Source organism: Colius striatus, chromosome Z (genome assembly GCF_028858725.1).
Source record: "Colius striatus isolate bColStr4 chromosome Z, bColStr4.1.hap1, whole genome shotgun sequence".
Taxonomy (NCBI): Eukaryota; Metazoa; Chordata; class Aves; order Coliiformes; family Coliidae; genus Colius; species Colius striatus.
This window is the reverse complement of record NC_084790.1, coordinates 58,753,698-58,780,310: the sequence shown is the minus strand read 5'-3', so window position 1 is coordinate 58,780,310 and position 26,613 is coordinate 58,753,698. Positions and strand designations below refer to the sequence as shown.

At 36.6% G+C, this 26,613-nt stretch overlaps 1 protein-coding gene across 1 annotated transcript in view; it reads left to right on the top strand.

The window, feature by feature from the left end:
- Positions 1-26,613, top strand: part of BNC2 (basonuclin zinc finger protein 2) — a 319,723-nt gene that overhangs the window by 197,240 nt on the left and 95,870 nt on the right. The window contains exon 3 of the mRNA XM_062018638.1: positions 10,236-10,338. Coding sequence (XP_061874622.1) covers positions 10,236-10,338 — 103 coding nt within the window. The remainder of the gene's footprint in view (positions 1-10,235; positions 10,339-26,613) is intronic.

Sequence of the window (26,613 nt, the reverse complement as noted above, 5' to 3'; positions counted from 1 at the left end):
TCCAGCGACTAGGCATCTACAACCTCAGTGGGCAACCTGTTCCAGAGTTTCAGTGACTTCCTCGTAAAAAATATCTAAATAAATATCTAGTCTAAATCTACCCATATTTAGTTTAAAACTATTATGCTTTGTTCTGTCACAACAAGCCCTGCTAGAAAAATCTGTCTCCATCTTTCCTATGAGCCCTCTCTAAGTACTGAAAGGCAGCAATGAGATCTCCCCAGAGCCTTCTTTTCTACAGGTAGAGCAACTCCAACTCTATCAGTCTTTCTTCATCAAAGAGGTAGTCCACCATGCTGACTATTTTTGTGTCCATCTTCTGGACCTCCTGCAACAGGTCAATGTCTTTCCTGTGCTGAGGGCTAGAGACCTAGATGCAGTACTGAAGGAGGGGGTTCACCAGAGCAGAATAAATGATCCAGGGTGCACAGGGCAGGAAAACCAGTGGAAGCAGCTTGCCTCTTGTGCACTGTAAAGGAGACTGTTGTGCTTACTTGAGGTGAGGAGCTGTGTGGGGCTAGCCATGTTACTATCTCAAAGAGTAATGAGTAGAGGAGGGTATGTGAGGTATTTTGCAGGTCCATCCATCCACATTGCTGGGTATTTGGCCAGCACTAGTTCTTGCCTTGACACAGTTTGTAGCTGAACTTCGTGGCTTCGTGACATGAATCTGATTTTCATCTATAAGAACAAATGTCTGCATTTACTAATCTGCTCTCAGGCACAGGGAATTTCATTCTTAAATCAATCATGTGTTTTTGTTAAAATTTTAAGGAAAGAAGCGCTTGTCAGTCTTAATTTTTTCAGTGCAAACAACTTTGACTATGGTGCCTGGGAACCTCAGGCTAGTTTTCATGGTATGTAAACATAGGGTTATGCTGTACCTGCAGCTTTGGTAAAATATCCTGTTGGCAGCACTGTGAGTAGAGTGTGTAGAATTGGGATGAAAGTGGCCTACATAAAATTCCTGGAAAATAACAAAGCTATACTGCATTATATTTGTTTTCTCTAGAAGAGTCTAGGTAGCATTCCTTTTCACAGGTTTCTGCTTTTGAAAGTATCTAAGGTAGGATTGAAGAGTAACTCTTGACTTAAATGCAACAGTAAAAATGACATTTTATTCTTTTTCCTTATTTTTTTAGTCTCATTCTTTTTTTTCAAGAATAGTTGAAAATGGTTTTCTGAAATACTTAAAGGCTAGGTTATCTTTCACAGACTCACAGAATCATTATGGTTGGAAAAAACCTTTAAGATCATCAAGTCCAACCACTGACCTCACACTGCGAAGCCCATCACTAAACTAAACCTTATTCCTCTGCACCTCATCTGTGTATCTTTTGAGTATCTATAGAGATGGTGACTCCACCACCTCCAGGGCAGCCTGTTCCAATGCTTAATAACCTTCTCGGTGAAGAAGTTCTTGTGATGTCCAATCTAAACCTCCCTTGGTGCAACTTGAGCCCATTTCCTGATATTGTCTCATTCTTTACTAGAGAGATCAACCACTACCTCACTACACCTCCCCATCAGGTAGTTGTAGAGAGTGATCATAGCTTCCTCTTCTTTAGGCTAAACATCTCCAGCTCGCTCAGTTGCCCATCTGTGGATACACTCCAGTACCTTAATGTCCTTCTTGTAGTGAGGGGACCACAACAGACACACTGTGGCATCACCAATGCGTAGTACAAGGCGACAATCACTTCCTTGTCACTGCTGGTCAGACTATTTCTGGTGCAAGCCAGGATACCATTAGCCTTCTTGGCTACTTGGTCACACTGCTAGCTGTTGATTAGCACCCCCAGGTCTTTTTCTGCCAGACAGGTTTTCAGCCACATTGCCCCAAGCCTGTGGCATTGCTTGGGCTTGTTTTGGCCCAGATGAATGACCTAACACTTGGCTTTGTTGAACCTCATGCCAGTAGCCACGGCCCATTGCTCTAGCTTGTCCAGATCCCTCTCAAAAAACTTCCTACCCTCAAGCAGATCTAGGCTTCTACCCAGCCTTGTGTCCTCAGGCAATTTACTGAGGGTGCACTCAATCCCCTCATCAAGGTCATTGATAAAGATGTTAAACAGAATGGACCACAGCACAGGGCCCTGGGGAACACCACTGGTAACTGGCTGCCAACTGGATTAAACTCCATTCACTCTATAAGTAAGAAACAGTACTAATATAGTCAGCTGTAAAATTGCTAATAAAATACTGCAAAGCAGTAACGACTCGGAAGATACCTGAGTATCTCTGAATGGGAGAGATCTGAAACTTCATTGAATTGCATTCGTGTTCAAGACCATAGAAATGCAAAGTTTTTTGGGGGGGGCAAAGCATTCTTAGGCCCTTGGTATTGAAGTTAAAAATGGTCATCTGTCAGTTAAGGTTATTTTGTGTATTGATTATTCATGTTTTAAAAATTGTTCTTTTACCAATGGTAAACCAGCCTAAAGTTGTAGCATTAAAAAACAGTCTGTTACAGCTTTTATGCCAATAGAAGAAATAGTAATGCTTCATGCTTCTGCCTTACTTTCTGTCCTCATACTTCATATTGTGCAACCAGTTCATTAATCTCTGGAAATGGCACATAGTATCATTGTCCAGTTTTCACAGATCAGGCAGTTAAAAGTTGTGTGGTCAAGTGACTTGACCAGTGCCACACAATGCATCTGAGGAAATGGCAGACTCAGGATCAGAATCAAGACATTCTTCCACTTTCTGTCCAATGTTTTGGTTGCAGAATAACCTATATAAAAATTGTAGGTGAGTTTAAGAATTGTCACTTTTATACCAGGATTGCAAAAGGAGACATTAGGTTTACTTGTAGAAGCATAAATACTTCTGCATATATACTTTTCAATCAGTGGAAAATACAGCAAACACTTTCACACCAATTTTCCTTCTTTCTTAGAAGTTAAAATATACATTTCCAACTTAGGAAAGGTGTAGTGATTTCTATCTGCTTTTTCTAATGTTACTGGAGAAGGAACGTTAGAAAAAGGGAAGGAATAGTTTATCTTGAAACTAATTTTACAGTGTCATGCACTACAATCCAAACTAGTACAGGTTGAGCAATTAAATATTCTGAAGTACAAACAAAATATATAGACAACTGTAACAGTGGGGACACTGGACCATTCTTGCTTTTGAAAAACAAGATTTTTTTATTTTGTTTTTTTAGCAGACAAGCTTAAATGATTAATGAAATATACCCAAGTTGTGACTTTTAGTGATTGTCTCATAACATTGTAGGCACAATTATGTGCCAACAATGAATTATGAGTGTATTTGGTGGTCCACAGTATCTGTAGTTGTTTTTCTAAGTCTTGTCAAATGTGTGAGCAATTTAATAAGGACAAAAGTTTTTGGTTTCAAATATAAAAGGTTGTCCTAAAGTCTAGCTTAGTGTTGAACCACTGCAGATTGCTTATTTATCAAGGTCTTACCTGTTTCTCACCCGACCCCACCAATGAGTGGGCTGCGGTTGCAAAAGGCGTTGTGAAGGAACACAGCAGGGACAGCTGACCACAAACAACCAAAGGGACATCCCAGGCAATATGACATTATGATGTCATACTCAGCAATGAAAGTTGGGGAAAGAAGAAGGAATGGGAGGAACATTTGGACTGGTAGCATATGTCTTCTTAAGTCACCATTGACATGTCTTGGGACCCTGCTTTCCTGGAGATGGCTGAACACCTGCCTGCCCATGGAAAATGGGGAATTTATTCTTTATTTCTCTTTGCTTGTACGACTGGCTTTTGCTTACCTATTAAACTCTTTACCTCAATCCACAAGTCTTACTTTTACTGTTCTGATATTCTCTTGCATCCCACAAGGGGAGAATGATTGGGGACTGCGTGATACTTAGTTACTGGCTAGAGTTAAACCACAAAAATACCCTATAATACCAAACTTAGGCAAGTTTGGTATTTATAGGCAAGTCACATTGTGCATTTCCTAAATGTCAGTATGCAAAAGATTCTCCTTTTAGTGTTAATTTAAAAGAAACTCAGTTTTACTTGTGATTTGCCAGGTATGAAAAATAGTATAATTTCATTGGGATTTCCTTTTACATAGCAGAATTTATACTGTACTCTTTTAAAGAAATACTTAACTGACAAGAGACAAGAGTTTATTTGGATTCCTAAAATAGTAAAGGAGTGACAGTTTTTCTAAGAGCTGTTTGTAAAATGTGCTCTGAAAAAGAAAGAAAGAAAAAAATCCCAATATAAAACTGTAATATGGTACAATTCTGTGCTGAGCAATAGTGCCGACTTAAAGAGACAGATTTTATCTTCACTTTATAACCATGAATCAGGAAGAAAAACTTCATGGTAGAGAAGATTTTCTGTTATAAAAATGCTGAAACACTTACAGGACTTATCTGTCTGATACTTCATATTTTTTTTGTCATTGACTAATGACTTTTGTCATTAGTCAACATGTAGCAACCAGAGTATGGATCTGTTTCTCATCAACCTCTTCCTTGCTAATTTTGATTACTTTTTAGTACTATCATGTCTTGAGACCAAGTACTGTATGGCTTTAAATTATTCTCGTAATAATTACTTTTTAGTAATTATTAAGTATTACTTAAGTGTTATTAAATGTTACTTACTTTCAAGAAAATATTAATTCAAGATTAGGTGTTAACATATTTGTAATCTAGATTTAAAACCGTTCTAGTAGTAGAAAAATTGTACTCAACATGTTGGGATTGTTTTTTTCTTAAAGCTGAGAGATAATTTGCAACAAATGCTTTTTGCTTTTACTCTTCCAACACTTACCATCATTTCACCCAAATTTCAAACTTATTGATATGTACCACCAAAATTTCAAATTTTTGTATATGTACCACCAAAACTTTTTATTGGTTTTAAAATCATAAACAAGTTTATTTATTCTGTTACTAAATATGGAAAGTTCTTGCCCATACTACTAAAATATGTAGAACTTGTGAATAACTATATTATGCAAAATCTAATTTTTAAGTAGGGTTAACATGGTATGTGTATGTTTAAAAACCCTGGCACTCTTACTAGTATATTTGTGTGGAGTGTATGCTCACAGAGGCTTACTGGTTTTAATGCAGCTATAAAGAACTGCACTTACACACCAGTTTGGTGTTTTGAAGTCTCACTAAAAAGATTCCTCTGACACTGGACCAAATCAGCCTCAAGCCTCATGCACTTGTGATTGATAACAGCGGATTTAGATTGAGCTCTGTAGCATAAATATATGTTAGACACTTTAGACAAGTAGATGTTGGATGTTGTACTTAGGGCAATGGTCCAGTCATTGATAAGGCTAGGACAAAGGCTGGACTCGATGATTTTAAAGATCTCTTCCAGATGAAATGATTCTATGTAACTTCTGTGTAAAGAGAGTGAGTATAGTTGACTATGTTATGTATTCAGATGCACTGTGATTCCGTATGTCATTGATGGCTTGATAGAAGACATTTCTTAAATACCTTGTTGTACATGAGAAAGATGAAGCAAGGACATTAAGGCCAAGGCTTTATTATCACTATCCACTGCATAGAAGGATGTAACTGAAATTTCACTAAGACACTGTTTAACCTCACAGGGCTCTTGGAGCCTTGTCACAAGTCATATTAAGCATTTTTGTTGGATACACTGTTAAAATTCAGAATAAAGGAAGCTGCAAAACTTATCTGTCTCTCCAGAATGTTGCGTCATTTTAAAATGCCTCCTTGTGATTACTTGTAAGAACTCCAGAGGAGAAATCATACCTCTTCTTTACACGTTCTCCTCCTTCTCCCTTACTGTGGTCCCTTTCATGATAGGTTATTCCTTGGAAGCTCTGCAAGACAGCCAGACAGATTGATTTTCCATTACTGCTATAGGCTGTTACTATTAATATGTGAATAATATTTACTTCTTAGATAAAATTAAGTCACCCAGACTGTGTTAAATGAATATCTTTGGTCTGGGGGAAACCCGCAGAAGTCAGGTCTTAACATCTTCTGATGTTAGCCATATAAACTTATCCATAGGTGTACTAGGTCACATGCTGTAATATTAGGTAAAGTTCGCTTCTGTCTGCATTACACTCTACAAGAAGAAGATCTCAAAGAGAGAAGCAAGGTATTTCTGAATGTTTCTGTGTCAATTCTTAAGCCATTACTTTATTCTTGTATATGTGTATTTTGTTTTTAAACCTGAATAGAATTGCTTTAGAATTTAAGGAGTCAGTTGTGTAAAATGTTTAAAATTATTCTGCTGAAATCCAGTCCACTTCCTACACAGATCCTCAAGGGCCACTGTAATTTTTGTAGAAATGCAAGGAGCATTATATTAGGAACTCGACTAAAGGGATGTAGAAAAATGTCTGAGAACTCACGTTATATGCAGACTATTGGTGCAGTAGAACATAATGGCACTTTTCAAGAGTCTGTAGAAAAACATTTTTTGTAGCCTGCTTGAGCAACTTAACCCATAAGTAGTCATCTAAATACATGGTTGCCTATCAGCTGGTACAGAGAAAGCCTGTATCTACTGATTTTACTGTTCCTCTTGCTATGCAAGGTCATTGATTTATTTTCGTTTCTGTTTATCTTTCTTGGAGGAGTTTCTGAGGAAAGCCATAGTCAGGAAGAATTTCTATTTCTTTCCTTACAAAATAGGGTAGTACACAAAGTCCTGTTACATGAACATTTTAGCAATATGTTGCAAAGGCAGAATTATAGTTCATGACTTCTGGAATGCGTAGCAGTACCCTTTCAGAAGGACTTTCTGGCAAAAATTTAGCACTGCTCTACCCTTGGATTTTTCTACACACTTTTTAGCAGGTTTGAACAGCAGTTGCAATACTTAGCTGCTGCAAACTCATCCATAATCTTTTATTATAACTACTCCCCACCCCACCACTTTCAAATTAAGCAGTAACAGATCTCCAACTACAGTGACACCAATTCATGCTGCTACCTACAATTGCACCAGCTACTGTGCTTTTATCCTCCGTACCTTAACATCTGTCTGCTGAGGAATGTGGGGACTGCATTAAAGCTTTGGATTCTTAGGTGTATCTATGCCTCATTCATCTTCTACTGTTGTTCTGGCTCATTCTCAAGCATGCTGCACAAAACTGTCAGTGACTTTTGTGCATATGTTAAATGCTATTGAAAACCAGTAGAAAGATACTGTTAAAAGTTCAGATGCATATCCTTGCAATGTTTAGTACATATGTTGGTTTCATTGTGAAGGTCTTTAAACACAATGCTTTCTTTTGTGTTCCATCTGTGTGTGTAGGAGCACATGCTATTCCTGGCATCTTGAATCTTCCTTCTGCCAAGCTAGTCTGGTTTGATACTGAATATTGTAGTGATCTGAGGTAGTTACAACAATTCTAGATTAACTGAATAAAGTGAAAAATTAATCCTTAAAGTAGAGACTAAATTCTAATTGATATTATCAATAGCCTCACAGTTTTAGTTTCATTTACCCTGATAACAATTTACTATCGTTGTGTCAGATTATCATTTAGGGAATGAAGGCTAGCAAAGTCTGATCAAAGCCCATGATCATGCCAGAAAGTGAACAAAAATGTGAGTTTTTCCAGTCCCAAATGAGCATCTTGCATCTTAAGGGGTTATCACTCAGAAGTATGCATGAGATACTCAGTGATGGTTTGGGAAACTGAGACCAGATTACAACCTGGCATCAACACACTCTTTGTAGAAAAAGTAACCAAGTTAATGCCAGGCTAAGTGTTTTGGCTATGTTACTTTTCTTTGTAGATTCTCGATCCAGTCCACATTACTTTACAAAACTCTCATATCCTTTTGAAGATTTTTCAGATTTAGTGATTTGAGGAGCAAGCTGACATATTTATGTTTCTGAAAAGTTTCCATTAATTTTGGGGGAGTATGTATTCGAGGTAGAAATCAAATTAGTTAATCTCCTTCAGCATGTTACACCATCAAGACTTACACAGGGAAGGTGAAAAGAACCATGAAACATCTAAACTTTTCCCTCCCTTTAATTTATAATATCTCAAGGGATTATTTTTGAATGTGTGTAATAAACCAACTCTTAGCCTGAGACAGTGTATTTCAAGTTCAAGCTGAATCAAATTTTTATATTCAACCTGTTAACCTCTAGGCCAAATATAGGTGGGGTTTTAATGGAAATGCTGATGAGCCTTAATAAAGCAAATGACACAGTTTCATCTAGAATGTGTACATATACATTATTTCTATTATACAGACTGTGACACATGAACAAGACAAAAAAACATCAAATACAACAAATGTGTATTACATTGGTGCAGAGATTTTAAAAAAGTGATGAAACCTTTTATGGAAAAAAAAGAAAAAAGAATACCATTTTGTGAGCCCTTCTTGTTGCAACACAATTAATTACCGAGTTCATTAATTAATGAACATATTAGAGAAAGAACACCATTACTGACCAGTGGAGACCTGATATATTACTGAGTCGATAAACTATTGAACATGAAACAGGACGTTTCAGGAGAGTTTTTTTCTCATAACCCACAAACACATATATTATTCTTGCAAAATCAGCACTTCTTTAGTACTCTTATATTTCATATTACTAATTATTTTAATCACTCATACACGTACAGTAGTGTTTTATAACCTAGCTAATAAGTCATTGGACAGATGATATTGAGAGTGGCACTCTGAATTGTCACGCATAATAGTGCAGGATTTTTTCGCCCCACCTATGTTTTTGAGATTAAAAGATCATAAAGGACCAGATAGGATAGGGGGTTGAAAGGACTCTTATACCAGAAATATGTCAGATTTTAAGTGGATCTGTGAACTATAAATGGCTTTAAATTGCTGTCTGATGCAAATAAATAACTAAAAAGATATAACATTTAAAATAAAACTTTTTTCATTGTCAGCAACCAAGGAGGTTAGCTTGGCCAAGCTAAAGTTGAATTTAATTTTCTCTAAGTCAGTATAGTTAAGGTAGTTCTTCTTTTGATATACAAAGAGTATGTATGTGTGGGTTTTAATTGTTTGGAAAAGTCAAGAGCCTTCATAATGCTTCAGTATCTCAGAGGCCATAGGTACCAAGCATCCTTCCCCCACCTTAGCCCCCAAGTAATCATTGATTGCATCTAAATCTATAGAGATATCTTTTCCTGGCAGCTCTGGTAGTTACAGTAGATTGTTAATCTGTGAATGAATGATCAGAATAAGCCCCTCTGTCTCAGAAATCTCCATGCAAATTACATCTAAATGCGTGCCATAAATTTATTAATAGCAGTTTGAATTGCACAGGTCATCTTCCACATTATTTAAAAACATATGTCTGTTACACATTAAAAAGAGTCTCATTCAATTTATAGTCACTTTTCTGTGGATGTAACTAGCCCTTGTCAAAGTAAACCTGTGTAAATTTTGAAAGATTTTTTAAAATGGAGATAAGATATTAATAAGGTGTATTATTTAAGAAAATTTTAGATCTCTGCATGGGACTGGAGTTCTGGAAGTGATGCTTTTAAATAGTTTCCTCTTTTGTGAAACAGAAATATGTGTTTGACAAATAGAGAGTGCTAAGAGGTAACGGGCAGTGCTTAATTGTTGGAAAAACTGATAGTTGCAAAGAAAAGCTACAGAATGTTTTATGAATCAATCCTATTCTCATACCTTGATAATTTTCTTCTATTTTGGGAACACATCAAATCCATAACTCCTTTCTGTAGCAGAGTTGTTTCTTATGGGAACCCTCAAAAGGAAACATGAGAGTAGCTTTTGGATACTGTGAGGGAAGGGAAAAGAAATCTGCAGTTCTCCTTTTTGTACGTTTTTGTTGCCTCTTTTCACTTGTGGCTTTAGTCTACCTGGTATGCTGCTATAGTAAGACATTGCTAGCAACATTTTCCTTTAGGCAGTTGATGGAAAACCAGGAAACCTGTAGAACACCTACAGAATCCTTATGCTACCACTTTTTTTTTCCCCCTCAAGGAAATTGAGTAATGCTTTGAAAGATTTCAGGAATGTATTCGTCTCCATGGGACAACAGTCTGTGTTATTATTGAATAAGTATTTCAATTGCATTGCTCAGGGATACTGATATATTATTTTGAAAGAAAGTTAATGTCTACTTAAAAGAATGAACGATGCTTTGAATTTTAGGAGGCTGTTTTTTGCCGTAAATTAATGCACTTCTAGTCCTCACAACAAATTTGTACAAGAAAGAAGAAGGACATTTATATGTGTTTTCTGTTTCTTTTTCTAGGCCATCCGCTGTACACTGGTAAATTGCACATGTGAATGTTTTCAGCCAGGGAAGATTAATCTGAGAACCTGTGATCAGTGTAAACATGGCTGGGTGGCACATGGTAAGAAATGTCTGGTCCAAGTTTCTCTTCTCTATTCTGTCCATCTTTCCCAGTATCTTTAAATACTAAGAGCTGGAGTGATCAAGATAATAGTGATATGTTTGTCTGTATATACACGTGTGTGCAATCTGAGTTTGTGCATCTGTGTACATACATTTGTGCTTTATTACAGCAATTTCCAGGATGAAAAAGTGAGTGTCTCTTTTTCTAGCCCTAGCTTCTAGGTGCCACTGGAGTTCTATAGCTTGTGTATAGCTCAAAAGAATATTCTAGCCTCTAGGAAACAATGTAGTTCTAGCAGGGCTTAGCAGAAAGGAAGTAAGTTTATAGTATGGTTACACAGTAGAGTTTGCATTGCAAAGATGCATCAGCATCAGTAAGTCATTAAGCCTAATGGAAATTCAAACATATTAGTAGGAAACTTTCAGAGTCTGTAGGTCAGAATTAAATGAGGATATCCTATACTGCTCAACAGAAGTGTGCCTGTATAATCTGTGAGTTGAACCTCTCTTTAGGCAGGTAAAAAGAAAGCAGGGATTAGACTGCCCACATCCTATATAAAGGCATCAAAATATACTTATTATTTTGAGTGTTTGGTGCATTATTTTTCCTGACAGTCTTGATTAAGCTATGTATGAGAAAAAAAGAGAGCACTGTATAGACAATTAGAAGGCAAATAAAGAAGATACCTAAAATAGTTTAATGGGGAAAAAAAAAAAAAAAAACAAAAAAAAACCCAGAGAAAGATGTTGGCAGAAGAAACAAAAAAATTAATGTTGGAGATTTCTTCTCAAGTTGTAGGCTGTTTGCACCTAAGCAAGCTTAGTCTTCATTCCCCACTTCTATCAGAAATTCAGTGGGTTATATTCTATAAATTTTATTTTATATTGATGAGACCTGGGGTGGCAGCTTACTACTTCCCTTCAAATATGCATTTGATCTGTGTTTGTTTAGTGTATGTTTCTGTGTATTTGTGGCTTGGTGTGCTGACATATGGTAAGTGTGAATGCTCAACAAATTCAACAGCACAGACTGCCAGACAGGTTTTAAAACATTGACATAAATGGAAGGCAAGCAGGAATGTGGGTACCATGAAGTCCTATGTCATTGCATAGTAATATACAGCCTGCCTAGAAATACCCTAACATCACCAATCTGGTAGTGGTTGCAGATTTGTTATATATTAGTTTCTCTAGGGACACAGCTTATTTTCACTCCTCTTAATTCCCAGAAAGACATCTTAAGTCACAATATAACCAGACTCACATTTCTTGGAAGGACTACTAAACCTTGCAGAATTTGTATAGTTCATACTTGCTTCAGAATTTGTGTAGAATGAGCATCTGAGGTTTTTGCTGATCCACACAAAGGAGTGATTTTTCTTAGTATTTTCTAAGGTGTCCTCCTGTTAGGTGATAGATGTTGGGAGTCTAGTAGTTAGATTCTGGCATATGGGCATCCCACGTTTTCTGTTTAACCAGTCTCTTAGAAGAGTGGGATCAGATTTTCCTGATAAATTCGTCACTGTGAGGTGGTTGAATTCAAAATCAGAATACCTGACAGTAATATGAGGTTACTGCAGTATATATAACAGAAATGTCCATAGGTTATATATACAGAAAGTTGAAAGGTGAATGTGATGATTAGGGATACACCACTTGCTCCTGTACCTGAGCATTTAACGTGCCAAATAGAAAAGTTAATACTTTTAATATTAACTAAAATAAAAGTTAATACTAATACTAAAAGTCTTACTACTGCACCAAGCGAAGAATGCTCTGATTTTGGGGTTTTTTAGTACACTTTGTGTACATTTGACTGAAGTATTTACATTTTATGGCAGACCAAGACAGTGAGATATATTTTTCATATACATCATCAAAGCACAGGCTTATAAATTAATTCCTGGAGACTGTGATGCTTCTGCTTCAGTTCTTGATCTTTGCTGTTTTCCAGGATTTTGAGGGCAGCATTTGGGAGACCGATCAATTCATTATGCTGTACGCCTGAATTTCAAAACAACTTAATCGGTTGTTGTTTAGAAGTGATTTTCCTTGGCATGGTACTTTCAGAAGTTATTCCTTGAATGCAAATAGTACTTCCTGCTTCTTTAATTAAAGGATTTCCTTCTGAATTTTGTTAATGAATTTCAGGCTTAGCTCCTTGACACATGATGCAGTACTTTACTGAATGTAATTATCAAAGAATAGGTGTTTCCAACAGGAAGTGTCGTACTTACTCAGTTCTGATAACCTAGAAGCACAATTAACTGAGCAGATCAAAAGTAACTTAGAACTGCAGTCTTCTTCTTCCTTACTTGACTAATCTTTGCAGAGTTAACTCATGTTTGTAACTGCCATTAAGAATGTTGAAATTCTTGGAGTGAGGAGGAAAGGGCATAAAGCCACCATAGTATTATTGCATTTAGAAACTGCTGGCCTGTTTTCTTTATTTCTTCAGCTGACTTTCACATGTTTTTCCTAACTGATCTGAAATGAGCTGCACACATTTTGACAGGAAGTGTGTCCTACAAGTTCAAGTTCTTGTATCTGGAGTTGCCAAAATTAGGATTGTCAATTTTTTAACAGATTCATCAGAGTACTTTTGTGGATAGATAAATGTTTCTGTTGGCAAAAGTTCAGCTTATTGAATTTTGACCGTGCACCCCTCTGCTACAGTGGTAATCCAATCATCATTGTTCTTAAGGCTGAAGCCAAAAGCTGCATAGAGTGTAGCAGTATTCTCTAGTACCGCTATGCATAATGGAAAACGGATAATTGCTGGTTTCAATCTCTGGGTATTTTAAGGGAACTGGATAACTAGATATCTTTAATTTGTTTTCAACTGAAGCCTACCTTTCCTATTATCAGCTTGGCTGGTGATTTATTTTCTAAACCAAAAAATAAATAGTTTAAATTGGATAAGCCCACTTCCTAGGCCTCAAGAAGGCAGATAACAGTTAGATGCTTTTTCTTCCTTTTTTTTTTTTAATGTATAGCCCATATAGTGAAAAAAAAATCTTATTAATATCTTAATAGTCATTTTTTTTTAAAGGAGAATTTATTTTAACACAGGCAATTGCTATTCTGTAGCTTTTAAATAATGTAGTAGCAAGATGACTACAAAAAAATAAGATTTTCATCAGTGCTTGAATTGGTTTCTTCTGCTATTTGTGTTATATTGAAAGTAACATACTATACTGTGAAGATACTCACAAAATTTTACTAGCTTGAGAACAAAAATCACTTACTCAATTTTTATTGAAAATAATTAAAAATACCTCCTTGATTTGCCACCCACTTCCCCTTAACTTAGAGTATAAGGAATGAAATTAAGAAAGTCTGCAGTAAAAAGATGTTGATTTCATTGACTTTGCACTTTGCCTTGTGTGCTTGTCATTGATGTCAGAATAACAACTACCACACTGCTTGCGGAAATACTCTTATTATAAATAGTCCAACAGATCAAAAGACCCAGTGTGGTATCAATGGGAAATAGTCTACTCACTCTCATAACTGTTTTGCTCTAAAAATGTGTGCCGAGGTGACTTGTGTCATATTAGACTAAAGCTATTATTTATGACATTTGTTCTATTTATTTTAGTTTCAGTATCTCACATTTTGCAGTGATTTGAAAAAACATGGTATAACAATATCATTATGTCTGAAACCATATCACCATGTTTCAAAGAGAGTCAGAAAATTAGGAATACTAGTTCTCTATCTTGCCTTCAAACTGATCACTGGTAAAACTCAGACAGGAGCAGCACGTTTTTCAGATTTCTTTTATACTTCGCATTCTTGGACGAGCTGAATTTCACACTGTTCAGTCTGCCCTGGGAAATGAAGTATTCTATGAACATATTTGCTGTCTGTGTTCTTTATTTTTCTATCAGAAAAAGCTGATCCTTAGTCCTCTAGCACTCTTTACAGTCTTTTTGTCTGCATTGTGCCAATCAGCACAGGTCTGGGACAGGCTTTTGTACCTCTCCAAAGTATGATGAGGCCACACACAACACTACTTCCAGTTCAGCACTTGGCCAGACTTTAGTGACTTACTCTAAAGTTACTCTAGTAACTTTTATATTAAGTTTCTTTTGGTTTTAATGAAAATATTAACCAATAGATTTTGGCATACTGATCAAATCCACTACTCTTTTTCGGTTTAAAAGTGGCCGTCCAGTGAACATTCATTCTCAAAGACCTACTATGTGGGTTACACTTCCACTCTGTGAAGGAAGTTTTCTTCTGCCAGTATTTATATAATACATGTAGTAGCTTGCTGTAAACAAGACTAATAATGAGAACAACAACCACAACAAGAAAATGAAGAATGCTCTTTCATAAAGTCAGGTGTATGACATGACTGACTTCATTCATAATGGTTGAGTTTTGTGAATTCCTACATGGTACTTCATAAAATTGACAGGTAAACAAATAATGAGTTAAGGACAGAAGAAAAGAAGGATATATCCAAATGAAAGAAAGGAACGAAGGAAGGAAGGAAGGAAGGAAGGAAGGAAGGAAGGAAGGAAGGAAGGAAGGAAAAGAAAGAAAGAAAGAAAGAAAGAAAGAGAGAGAGAAAGAAAGAAAGAAAGAAAGAAGAATGCTGTGAAAATTTTAGAAATTGTATCTCTCTCTTACCCTGAAGTTGCTGAAAAGAATTTGTCCAGAGAAAAAGTTTAGATTTTTATTGTGAGCTACATGGGAATTAGTGGAGAGTGGAGTGCCATATTGAAATATAAATCAGCAAAGTTCCAATATTTATCATAGTCCAAAGCTACTGAGTGATAGGAATCCAGTCAAAGAGCATCTTTAACAAAATCAAATAAACCAAAACAGAGCCAAAAAATGTCACAGGTCATAGAATTTCTCTAAAAGTCGGTAGAACTGCCATGTATTTTTAATTAAAAAGGAAGATAGTAGACAATAAATACTAAAAAGGGAAAGTAGAAATGTAATCCTATTATTGTAGATCACTGGTAAAATAATTGGATTATTTTCATATTGTTCCGTAGGATATTAAAATAATTGCAATTTTAGCATACCAAACATCCATATTTCATTCTATTCTGTGTATTTAATTCTTTAAAATGCCTTAAAATTACTTACGAACATAATAGGAGGGTTTTTTTAGTCAAATGGAGATTTTTAGCAAAGTAGTTATCTACAATCCATTGATAACAAAGTCTAGCTCTTCATGACTTTTAAATTAAAACTGGTTTAGATCTGTTTCTTTCCCAACAAGATAATTTAAATCCATCTGTTATAACTTCTTTTTGACCCTGAGGGCTGAGACCTATTTTTCAGTACTCAGTTTCTTCCAGGAACCTTGCCTGATTAGCATTCATTACTAGTAAACACTTTTTAAAGACCGCCTCCCTCTTCTGCCTGTGATGTCCATTTTCACTTCCCTTCAGCAGCAATTCCCAAAGCAGCCAATGCGGCACAGAGAGGATGCACTCTGTTATCTTGCGGCTGCTCTGACTCAATATCTGGTTGAAAGACTACCACTTTGGTAGGAATGATGTGATGTAGTGTTTGCTTTGGGTTACTCTGAGATCACCCTTAGTGCAAGTCAGCTAAGGTAAATGCAAATGAGAATATCCGAGTATTACGACATCCAGTACAAGTAATACTTGTTTCAAAGGTTTGTATCTTTAACACAAGCGACAAATGATCTCTAAAGGTCCCTTCCAACCCATACTATTCTATGATTCTATGATTCTAATGCTTAATTGTCCCAAGATCAAATAAAAAGCCTTCCTCTTCTATCTTTATGTTCAGCTGATACTTAAATAACCACATGGCCAAGGGTTTAGTTCTCATGCAAATTTGACATTCTCAGGTGTCAAGTAAGGTTTTCCCTTGGGTAAACCATGATCTCTAGCTTACATGTGTTCACACTCACCCTTCTTTCGATATCCCTGGGGTTCTGTTCAGATTAAAGTATTTTTTCTCTTCTTCCCTGCCACCCTCAGGACATCTTAATGCATTCAGGAAGAGGTTAGAGCTTTCTCCCTCTCCCCAGCTTCATTGGCTCACAGCTGTGGGTTTGAATATGTCAATGTCTCTTGGACATGGTCAGGTGAGATTATGCTTAACCAGACATTAAGGAGTCAGCTAAGCACTGCTCCAGTTCCTGGTAAGCCTTAAACAGACCATGAACCATTCTGGTGCATAGTGCCCTTCTTTTGCTATGGAAGAGGCAAGTAACGAAGAGCATGGACTTGCAAAACAGAGCAAAGACCATGAAAACAATGATTTTTGCACTTGGAATTCTTCCAAGTAGATAGAGACCTCATTTTGGAAAGGTAGTCAGTGAAACCCTTGGTCTTTCCCCCTCAAAGTGTGGTGGTAGGAAGCTCATGGCACAGGTTCAGAAAGGAGCAAAAGTGTGTCTGATGCTCACTGCTTGATTCTCAGGTGAGCAGGATAAATTCAGTGAGACCAGTGCCAGTCACCAAAGGATGTGTAAGGCAGCACTGGTGAGCATCTGCAACATGCATCCACAATTCTGCAGAATGTTTAGGTGACAGTACCTGCTTACTTGTCTCTTCTAACACCTATGCTGCTGCACATGAATTGCTGTGATGTGCTAACCACTTTATCATTTTATTACACTTTATTACATCATAAATTTTTATATCTTCTTAACGACCCTACAAAAAGCTTAATTGTTTATAGGAACATCTTAATTAACTGGAGTTCACTAGGTTAAGCAGAACACAAATTGAAAGAGCTCTAAATGAAACAAACCCTACCACTCCATTCCTTATAGCTTCATAAGGTTAAAATAAGATTTGACTGCAAAGAATAAAAAATTCATACTGCTTTTAGATGTTACAAAGTGAGGATAATACCACCGGTAACTTTACCTCGACTTTCTGTTTTGCAAAGGTGAAATTCAGCGGATTTTTTTTTTTTTTTTTTAAACCTACTAGGAAGAATTTCATTTTGATCTGTAGCATTATACGGAAACTTGTCCCAGATTAATTTAGCAGACAATAGTGTTACTTTATTATCACATTTCCATCTGGGTCTTAGAAACAGAAAAGATAATACAAGAAATGTATAACAGAAGTCTCACAGACTTGTGTAATTATATTCTAATTGATTACAGTCAATTTTTCTGAAGTGTGTTTAACAGGAGCTTTGTGAAATGGTCACAGTACATGAATTGGAATGGGAAATACTGATGTTTATGAATGTTAGAACTAGTTATATGAAATGGGGTCTGAACATGTTCAGCTGTCAGCAACTTTAGACAGCAGGTTTTCCTGGGAGAACTGAAGTGGTTTAGCACATAGGGGAGAGCATTTCATAGGTTGTGAAACAAAGTTACACCCTAGACTGAAACATCACCATGGTCATGGTTTGCCTTGGTGAAATACCTCTACAACACAGTACTCCATCCACACAGAAGAATGTTGACAGGTATACAGTGCCTTTCCATTACAGTTTTAAAGGCTGCATAAAAGATGGAACAGATTGCCTGGAGAAGTGGTGGAATTTCCCCCACTGTAACTTATCAAAGATTCAGCATGACAAGGCCAGAGATAAACTAATCTGAGGCCCTGCTTTCAATAGAATGCTACACTAGAAAATCTTCAGAAGTCCCTTCCAACCTAGACTTTCTGTGAATCTATGAATCACAGTTAGTGGAATTTGAGGTGTGTTTGGATTAAGGTGAAATCCTCTAAATTCAGACCACAATCCAGGACTCCCAAAAATGCTTCTGTCTCACTGTAGATAGTATGTCAACCAGATCATATTAGGACCATTAAGATACATATGAACTCCTATCTCACCAGTATTAAGTGAGACACTATTTTTACAAAGATATTAATGGCTAATGGGAAAGAGACATTTGGCTTTGGTGACAAGAGATAGGAAAACTCAAAGGTGAACAACTAGACAAATAGAAAGATATATATTAGTTTGGTGACTTCTATTATAAACCATAGCTTTCCACAATGATAGTGTTAATCCATGTGTCAAGGAGCAGCAGAAGTGGAGTGTCAAGCGAAGACCTCTGAGCCAGATGTCAAGGATAACTCAAGCTCTGGCCATGCCTTCACCATGGACATGGTTTCTCAAGGTCTGATCACAGTAGACATAATCAGGTGTTGGTAAGTGGATCTGTTGACAGCCTCACACATGGCAAGGGTTAAGGATCAGGTTAAGGATCCATTTGGAGTCTCCAGTCAGGAACAAGAGAAGTTGGGGCCAGAAACAAGGCTGAAGACAAGGTTGTAACACGGGTCTGAGGGTCATCTAGAACGCATCACTACAGACAGGCACACCTACAATGTATCTCAGATGGGGAATGAAGGTCCAGGCCTTAGCTTTAGTAGGAGTCCTGGCTCATGAACCAAGAATACAGATTGGAGATCTCCTGAAAGACTGATCAGTGCAATAACAGCCAGTTGTTGAACTCCGGGCTGTGGCACTGATCAGTAGTTGCTGTCTGTAGATCAACACACACAAAAGCAGCTGTGTGTTGAAACACACATCAGGTACAAATGCTTACACTAGGGAGGGGACTGCAAGGTCCAAACTGTGGAAAAGAGAGGAGAAGGAGAGGGAGGAGAGGAGAGGAGAGGAGAGGAGAGGAGAGGAGAGGAGAGGAGAGGAGAGGAGAGGAGAGGAGAGGAGAGGTCTTGTCTCATCTTCCCTACTGTGAATCCCATAGTCAAGTGACTTCGCTCATGTAGTATGCTGATGCAGGAAGTGTCTAACAGCCCAGATGTTTTTCTGAGAACTTTGAATGAAGGTGCTTTACTGCTAGTTCCTTTGAACACATGAACTATCAACTAGGAGGAGGAAGAAAAAGCTTACCACTTTATTTATTTAAGGAGTCAATTCTGAAATAAAACATGCTCATGAGGTACCACTACACAGTGTGGTCTAAACCTTATTTTTAGGAGAAAGTGTTGAAGGCTTTTATTCCTTTTCTTTTCCCCTCTCTGTAATCATGTTTTCTGTTATTGAAGAATTTTTTTTTTATATATATAGAAGGAAAACATAAAAGAAAACATCTGTTTGGCTTGTAGGAATTGGCTAGGAAGGCTATTTTCCTGACAGGACAAAAGGGACCAGCACAGGGCCTCTTTAAAAAAAAAAGTAGTGATTCCCCCTCCCCCGCCCCAATTTCATGTGAGCATTGGCAGAAACTTTGACAAGCAGTTCTTCATATTTTATTATGTACTTGTCTGGCAGAATCTCTGTCAGGCAAAAACCTTGTCAGCGGAAAACCTGTCGTAGGATCAGAGGAGACAAAAACAGGTGTCACAGAGGCAGTCAAAACTGAAGGAAAAAAAAGATTAGGCTAAAGAGAGAAAGGCAGACAATTACATTAATGCCATTGCTTTTATCTTATAGATGTGTGTTATTATCTCGGGGTGCTGAGTGCGCAATTGCCTCAAAGAAAAGTAGACAGGAGACAAGGGGAAACTTGATAGTTATTAACTGAAGAGGCAGTGTGTCAAAGCTGGATGGGGTTCAAAGTTTTGCAAAGGGATAAAAAAATTGCAGACAGAAAGCAATGTCTGTGAACAAACTGTGGTTCTGCTTTCGGCTACACAAGCCTAGTAGCAATCTAAATGTTTCAACTTGGAATCAGATCATAGACAGAAAAATTAATGAAAGTTTTCATTCAGGCTTTTTAAAATAACATTTATTTTGTGTACATGCAACTGAAGTATTGGGTTTGGGGTTTTTTTTTGATGTTATAAAAATGTTAGAGGCATGGTGAGGCATGAAGACATCACTTTAGTTGCTGTGTTGTTTGGGTTTGAAACACCTATTACCAACACATGTTTAATTTTAAAATGCTATTAAGAATTCTTGTAGAAAGTGTGAACATCTGTACATGCAAACTGTAAATTAGAAGATCACATATGTGTCCCTCTGTCAGAGACTAAACGCATTTGTCAAATAGTTTCCTTTATTAACTTTTCAATACAGTAAAAGGCAGAAGGGAAAGTTGGTTTTGCCTACGAATCAGAATATGCTTTACTTACTCTCTTTCCACGATATTTTGAAATCCACAGTGTCTTAGTGAACATTTCTCTTCTATGTGGATTAAATCGCCATAGGGATAAAGATACAAGTGAAATGGATATCACCAAAGGATGCTATGTTGTATCTGGAGTTTATACACAGAGTAATTTGGGATGTTCACTCCTCCATATAAACATTAATGTTCAATTATCTCTGTACTTGTGCCAGAAGTGAAAGGAATAAGTTCCTATACCATGATATTATGTGAGCCATTCAGTAGACACTGATAAGTTTTCTTGTCCTTAGTCACTTTCTTAGCATGACATTTTTGAGGAACAATTTTTCCCCCCAACAAAATACCCCACATTACACCATATTGCAGGTGGTATTTAATCTGCATCCTGAGGGAGACTAGCTTAGGCCATCTCTTATGACTGCAATAACTTGCTTGTCCCTCCAGCGTTTTAGTCATTCATAAGCTATCTTCTGTTCTTGAAATAATTTGTTACTTTTTCTGTGTTTGATGGAAAAGAAGAAAATCATCAACTCTGAAAGTGTGAAGCTGTTCATGTTCATTCATCAACAGCAAACTACCATGCTCCACATTGCAATTAATAGTACTGCATCTGTTTTACCACACTTTATATGCTTTTTTTGCAACACTATTATGGAATCCTTCTCTGTTGGAATTGTATATTTCATCTGTCTGCCAATTTCATTTTCTCTTACTGCAGGAAGTGGTAGCAAGAAAATATCTGCAAAGCCATCTGTTATTGTCTGGACATAGATAACGTAAAATTTATTTTTAATTTTCCTGTTGACTCCTAAACACATCTAGTAATCTGGAAAGGTGATGATGTTTATAAAGTTCTATATTGTCATATGTATGAGTGTATATACTCCAACTGTATTGCTCTTTGGTAGGTTAGAAAACTGACTGAAGAGCATGGAAGAAAATCTGGAGTGGGAGTATTGTAGAGCTCAAATTTAAAACTGAAATGCAATGAGAGCAATAATGACCTGTACATTGCAGCCTACTGACTGTTCTCTGTGATGTTCTGAGATACTCAGCAAGGCAAATAGATGAGAGAAAGGGCTTCACTAGACCTTTCCATCCCTCTCTAGGATACCTAAATATTTATCTAGGATCAGGAAATTAGCAAGAGATCTATGTATTTACAACTCCAATTACATTAAAACTTGGTTATTTATTTTTTCTTATATTCAGTAAAGGCAAAATATGACACTTTTATTGTAGCTATTCAAAAAACAATATGAGACTTCTAAAGGAGAAGAGTCATCACTGCATACTTGCATTTCTTTTGCTTAATGAAAATTAAATCCACTCAAAAGCTTGCCTTTTAACTTGATTGACCTTGTTCACTACACGTTAGGAAGGAAGGAGTATAAAGTCTTTGAATAAATTTACATAGCTGAGCCTATAAACTAGCCACAGCACAGATGAAATGAAATATTTTTGTCTTTATCTCTGTTGATAAACTGAACAAGTATTTGAGCCTTATTTTAATGTATCTTTTGTATTTCATTTCATTTGAATTACACGAGGTCCAAAACTCTAGTAAAATGTAAATGGTGAAGTAGATTTCCCAGCCCTACTTTACTGTATTTAAAAAAAATCCCATAACGTATACAGAAATGTTTATTGATATGTTCCAACTAAGTCCTAAGTTTTTTGCATAGTAAAAATACTGCAGGCTGCAATGTCAAGATTGTCAGTGTATCAGTTTCAGAATTCTCTACAGTTCAGATTATACTGAGCAGAATCTCTGTAAAACCTAGGGGATTTTGTTTACTCTTCAAGAAGGTAAAGAGTGGATAAGCCAATGAGGGAAAGTTAAGTCTTGACATTAGGAAGTGTTTCTTTGTTGAGAAGGTAGTCAGACACTGAACAGTCTTCCTAGAGAGCTAGTCAGTTGTTGGCAGTGTTTAATCAGCATTTGGACAATAAAATACTTCAATTGTTGTTGAGCACTGAAGTGGTCAAGCAGTTGGATTAGATTATTGTTGTAGGCCCCTTCCAATGGAAATGTTCCAAATTATCTAAACCATTATTCCTGGACATGTTTCTATGCGACCTTATCTAGGTGACCCTGCTTCTGCAGGGGGGTTGGACTACATGATCTCTAAAGGTCCCTTCCAACCCCTACCATTCTATGATTCTGTGATACTTCAGAGTTAGGTAAGAAAAACTGTGCTGAAAAGTTCCTAACTTCTATACTAATTATCCAATTAATAATTTTGGGATGTTGAAGGCAATCTTTGGTAATATATGCTACTTCAAAGAAGAATGTTTGCTTGCCTTTTTTAATAGTTAAAATTTCTGAAACAAACACTTGAAATTTAGAATTTACCACAAAAATATTAGTCATCTGGAGGTTATTATAACAAAATTCTATCAGCAAATAGCTTTCCACACATATTGAGGTGAAGCATATCAGACTGTCAAGACAGTGCTAAGAACTGAACTGGTCTTTTCAAAGGTAGCCTTCTTACTCTAAGCACCTACCTGAACCCATTGTAGTCATGTTTTCAGCAAAGATGGCACAGGTTATGACCAAAAAGTCACAAACATGTTAAGACTTTTCTGGGTGAACTTTTGAGTCCTCTGAAAGTGTAAGAAGCATGACTAACACCCCACGTTGAACCAGGAAGAGATTTTTTAGTGTGTGGGTTACGTTCAGCTACTGATATCTTCTTAATAATAATACATCTTTTTATGTCATTTTCCAGGTACGATGAAGCTCATTCTTTTATATAGCACGTTTCATCTAGAAGTCCTCTAAGCACTTACAAAATTGTACACTGCAGATCATAGAATCATAGAATCATAGAATGGTAGGTGTTGGAAGGGACCTTTAGAGATCTAGTCCACCCCCCTGCAGAAGCAGGGCCACCTAGATCAGATTGCATAGATACTGTTGAATATATTCACAGTACTGTTCATTAGCAGGTTGAAATCAAAACGATAATTCACAGCAGAAAATCATGAGGAATGCATTATCCACATCAAATTAGATGGACAATTTAGGATAGCAGAGTATAACTATCTGCTCTGAGAGCAAGAAGGCTAAAGTTAATATTCTTGTCCTTATAGAAAAACAAACAGTGAGACTTAGGTGTTTCTTTTATTTGAGAAGTATATATCTAACAACATAAATGGCCTCTTGAATCCACCTAGAACAGTGGCATTTGTTCGGTAATGATACCAGAGGATAAATTAGTTAGATGCACTACTGAAAGCAGCTTCCCTGTGAACTATTTCCTCAGCAATCTCTCTTAAAAAAACAAGATAATTTTTATACATTACAAAATGCAGTGAAAAGTTTCATTCGCCTGCCAAGTGCAAGGAGTTTCAATAGTCAATGATCTGAAAGAATTTTAAATGCTTAAAATACTATTATTTCTCACACGAGTGCAGGTTCTTTTCCTTTTTCTTCATGTACAACTTTCATTTTTTTCCTTTTGTCTATAGTATGAACTGTCTTTAGTTTGCAAATGTTCTTACATATCCATGCAAAGATAAATGCTTTTTTTGTGCTACAGGTTATAGATTTCAGTCCATACCCTGATTTGTGCTTCAGAGGTATAAAATTCACTGTTTGTTCATTTATTAGATAATATGTAGAATAAAGCAACAAGTCAAGATTGGAGATTTTACTGTCACTTGGAATGCTAATCCAACACTGGACTAATTCTTATTTGCGTGTTTATATGTGTTTTGAGGAGCAGGTTTCTGTAGGTGATATAATTTGAAAGCAAATGTTGCAGATAAATGGAATAGTACAGGATGTCCTGTGAAAATGTCTTTCTGCTGGTCAAAGAGCTTGCTTAGTAAGTTAAAAGATAATTTTTATTTCTTTTTTTGCTTGTGTTTCATCTTGGCCTTTCCAAAGCTGTTCAGACTAGTCACATTCCATGTAATGGATAAAGGTCCACAGGGTTTTGTAATCTCATTCTAACTATTAAGTTTAGAATCCACCGATCAGTGTTTAGATAAAAATATCTTACAGTTATTCAGGCTTGTGTCAAAGTAGAATCATGACCATAAAAATCTACAGCAAACTAAATCTTCTTTAGCTGGAAGAACTTGCTTTTCCTTACTGCAGGCATAGGTTTTACTGGTAAGTAGAGAAATAAAATCAAATATTAAGATATGTTACAAATACAACATGATGCAGTGATTAAAAAATAATGAGTATTCAGAAAATATTAATTCAAGTCTTGACTCTGGTCTGATTTTCTGTAAACCTGGAGAAGCCAGTTAACCTCTTTGGATACAATTCTCATTCTGTACAACTGAAGGTGGTAAACTCATGGCGATCCAAATCTGTTTAAATATATTGATATTTTTGTAGAAGGTATTACATCTGTTAACACTAATATTATTTACAACATTCTTATTGTAAGTAAGAGTAGTTTGGGGTTTTTTTTAAAATATTTTATTTTACTTCAAATTCTCTGCCTTGCAAGACAACATATATATGTATCAGCACACATTCAGCATAGGCTACACAGTAACAAAATCAATTTTCTAGGACTTTCTAGCTAGGTATTTCGATGACACACCTGTTATGATATTAGAAAAATAGCCCCATTACAAAAATATCATATCTAAAAGGGGAAAAAAAAGTATTTGACCTGTTTAAGCATCAATAAAGTCTCATTCATTAGACCTTGTAAATAAATCAGTTGCATATCGTAAAGCCAGTGCAGTTGCAGTACTTAGGAAGAAGGGCTTTTGGAAGAAAATTCCCACCCTTCACATTCTACAGTATAAATGTCCTGTCGAGCAGCATAGGACTGAAGTCCCTAGGCTTGCCAATTCCTTATCTTTTTTGAACGTTAAATTAATATTTAAAGCTATTTATTCAATGTTGACTTAACCACCAGAATAGAAAAGATCAGACAAATCAGTTGCAAGAATTGAAGTATGAGGAAACCAGAACTCTTTGACAAAGTATTCCTTGGAGTAAATGTGTTGAATGAAACCAGCAAGTAAATGATAAGGGCCTTTGCGCTCTGGATGTAAGAAAGCAATTTATCAAGAGTACATGAACTCTCCAGTGACCATGAGCCAAGAAGAAACCAAAGTACAGAAGTCCCTATAAAATTATTTTAAATGGTTGGGTAGTTTTATTTAAAAAAAACCCAAACAAACAGCGAGTAGCTTAGGTGCTCCAACACAGTCCATAAAATGGAAAGAAAATGAAATTTAAACATTGATACTAATAAAAGTGTGTGATGTCATATGCAATTCCATCATATTTGAGATCATAAGGGGAAAAGAATTACCTTCATTCTGCAAACTTCCCCTCATCTCTGAATTATTTACATCACAGTGAATAACATGAAATTCACAAACGGTAGAAGAAATTAGCCAGCTCAAGTAGCAGTGAATTTGTGATAGAATTTATGCTAAATTGGGGAACTAATTTTTAATGTGTTTAAAAGACTGGAGTTTACAAGGTATCTCTTTTCCTTTTTTTCCCTCTGGAGGTTAAGTCTCAAACTTTTAACTCTCTCAGTCAGTTCTGCATAACTTCAGTCTTGGTCATGAGTTAATAATAAATTTTCTGTCATTTCTTTTGAACTTATGAATGTGGTAGTCTCTGAGGCTCAGCTGAGCACTCTACTGCTATAGAAATTAAAGTGAATTATGACCTTTGTAAACTAGGCCTATTTCAGACTGCATCTGTGAAAAAGAATCTCTTAGTGACAAGTGGTGTCCCTCAGGAGTCCATAGTTTGAGGAGTACTATTTAGTATCTTCATCAGTGATATAGACAGTGAGATCACATGTACCCTCAGTAAATTTTTAGATGACACCAAGCTGTGTGGTGCAGTTGACAGACCTGAGGGACAGGATGCCATCCAAGGGGACCTAAACAAGCTCAAGAATTGGAAGCCTGTGAACATCATGAGATTCAACAAGGTCCAAGTGCAAGGTCTTGCATATGGGTTAGGGCAACCTTCAGTATAGGCTGAGGGATGAAGGGATTGAAAGCAGTCCTGCAGAGAAGGGTATGACAATATGCACTTGCAGCCCAGAAAGCCAACCATATCTTGGGCTTCTTCAAAAGAAGTGTGACCAGAAGCACAAGGAAGGTGATTCTGAGCCGCTACCAGCTTTACTGTGTTCAGCCCTGAGGCTCTCAGCACAGGAAAGACATGGACCTGTTGCAGGAGGTCCAGAGGGGGGGCCACAAAAATGGTAAGAGGAGTGTAACATCTCTCCTGTAAGGAAAGGTTGG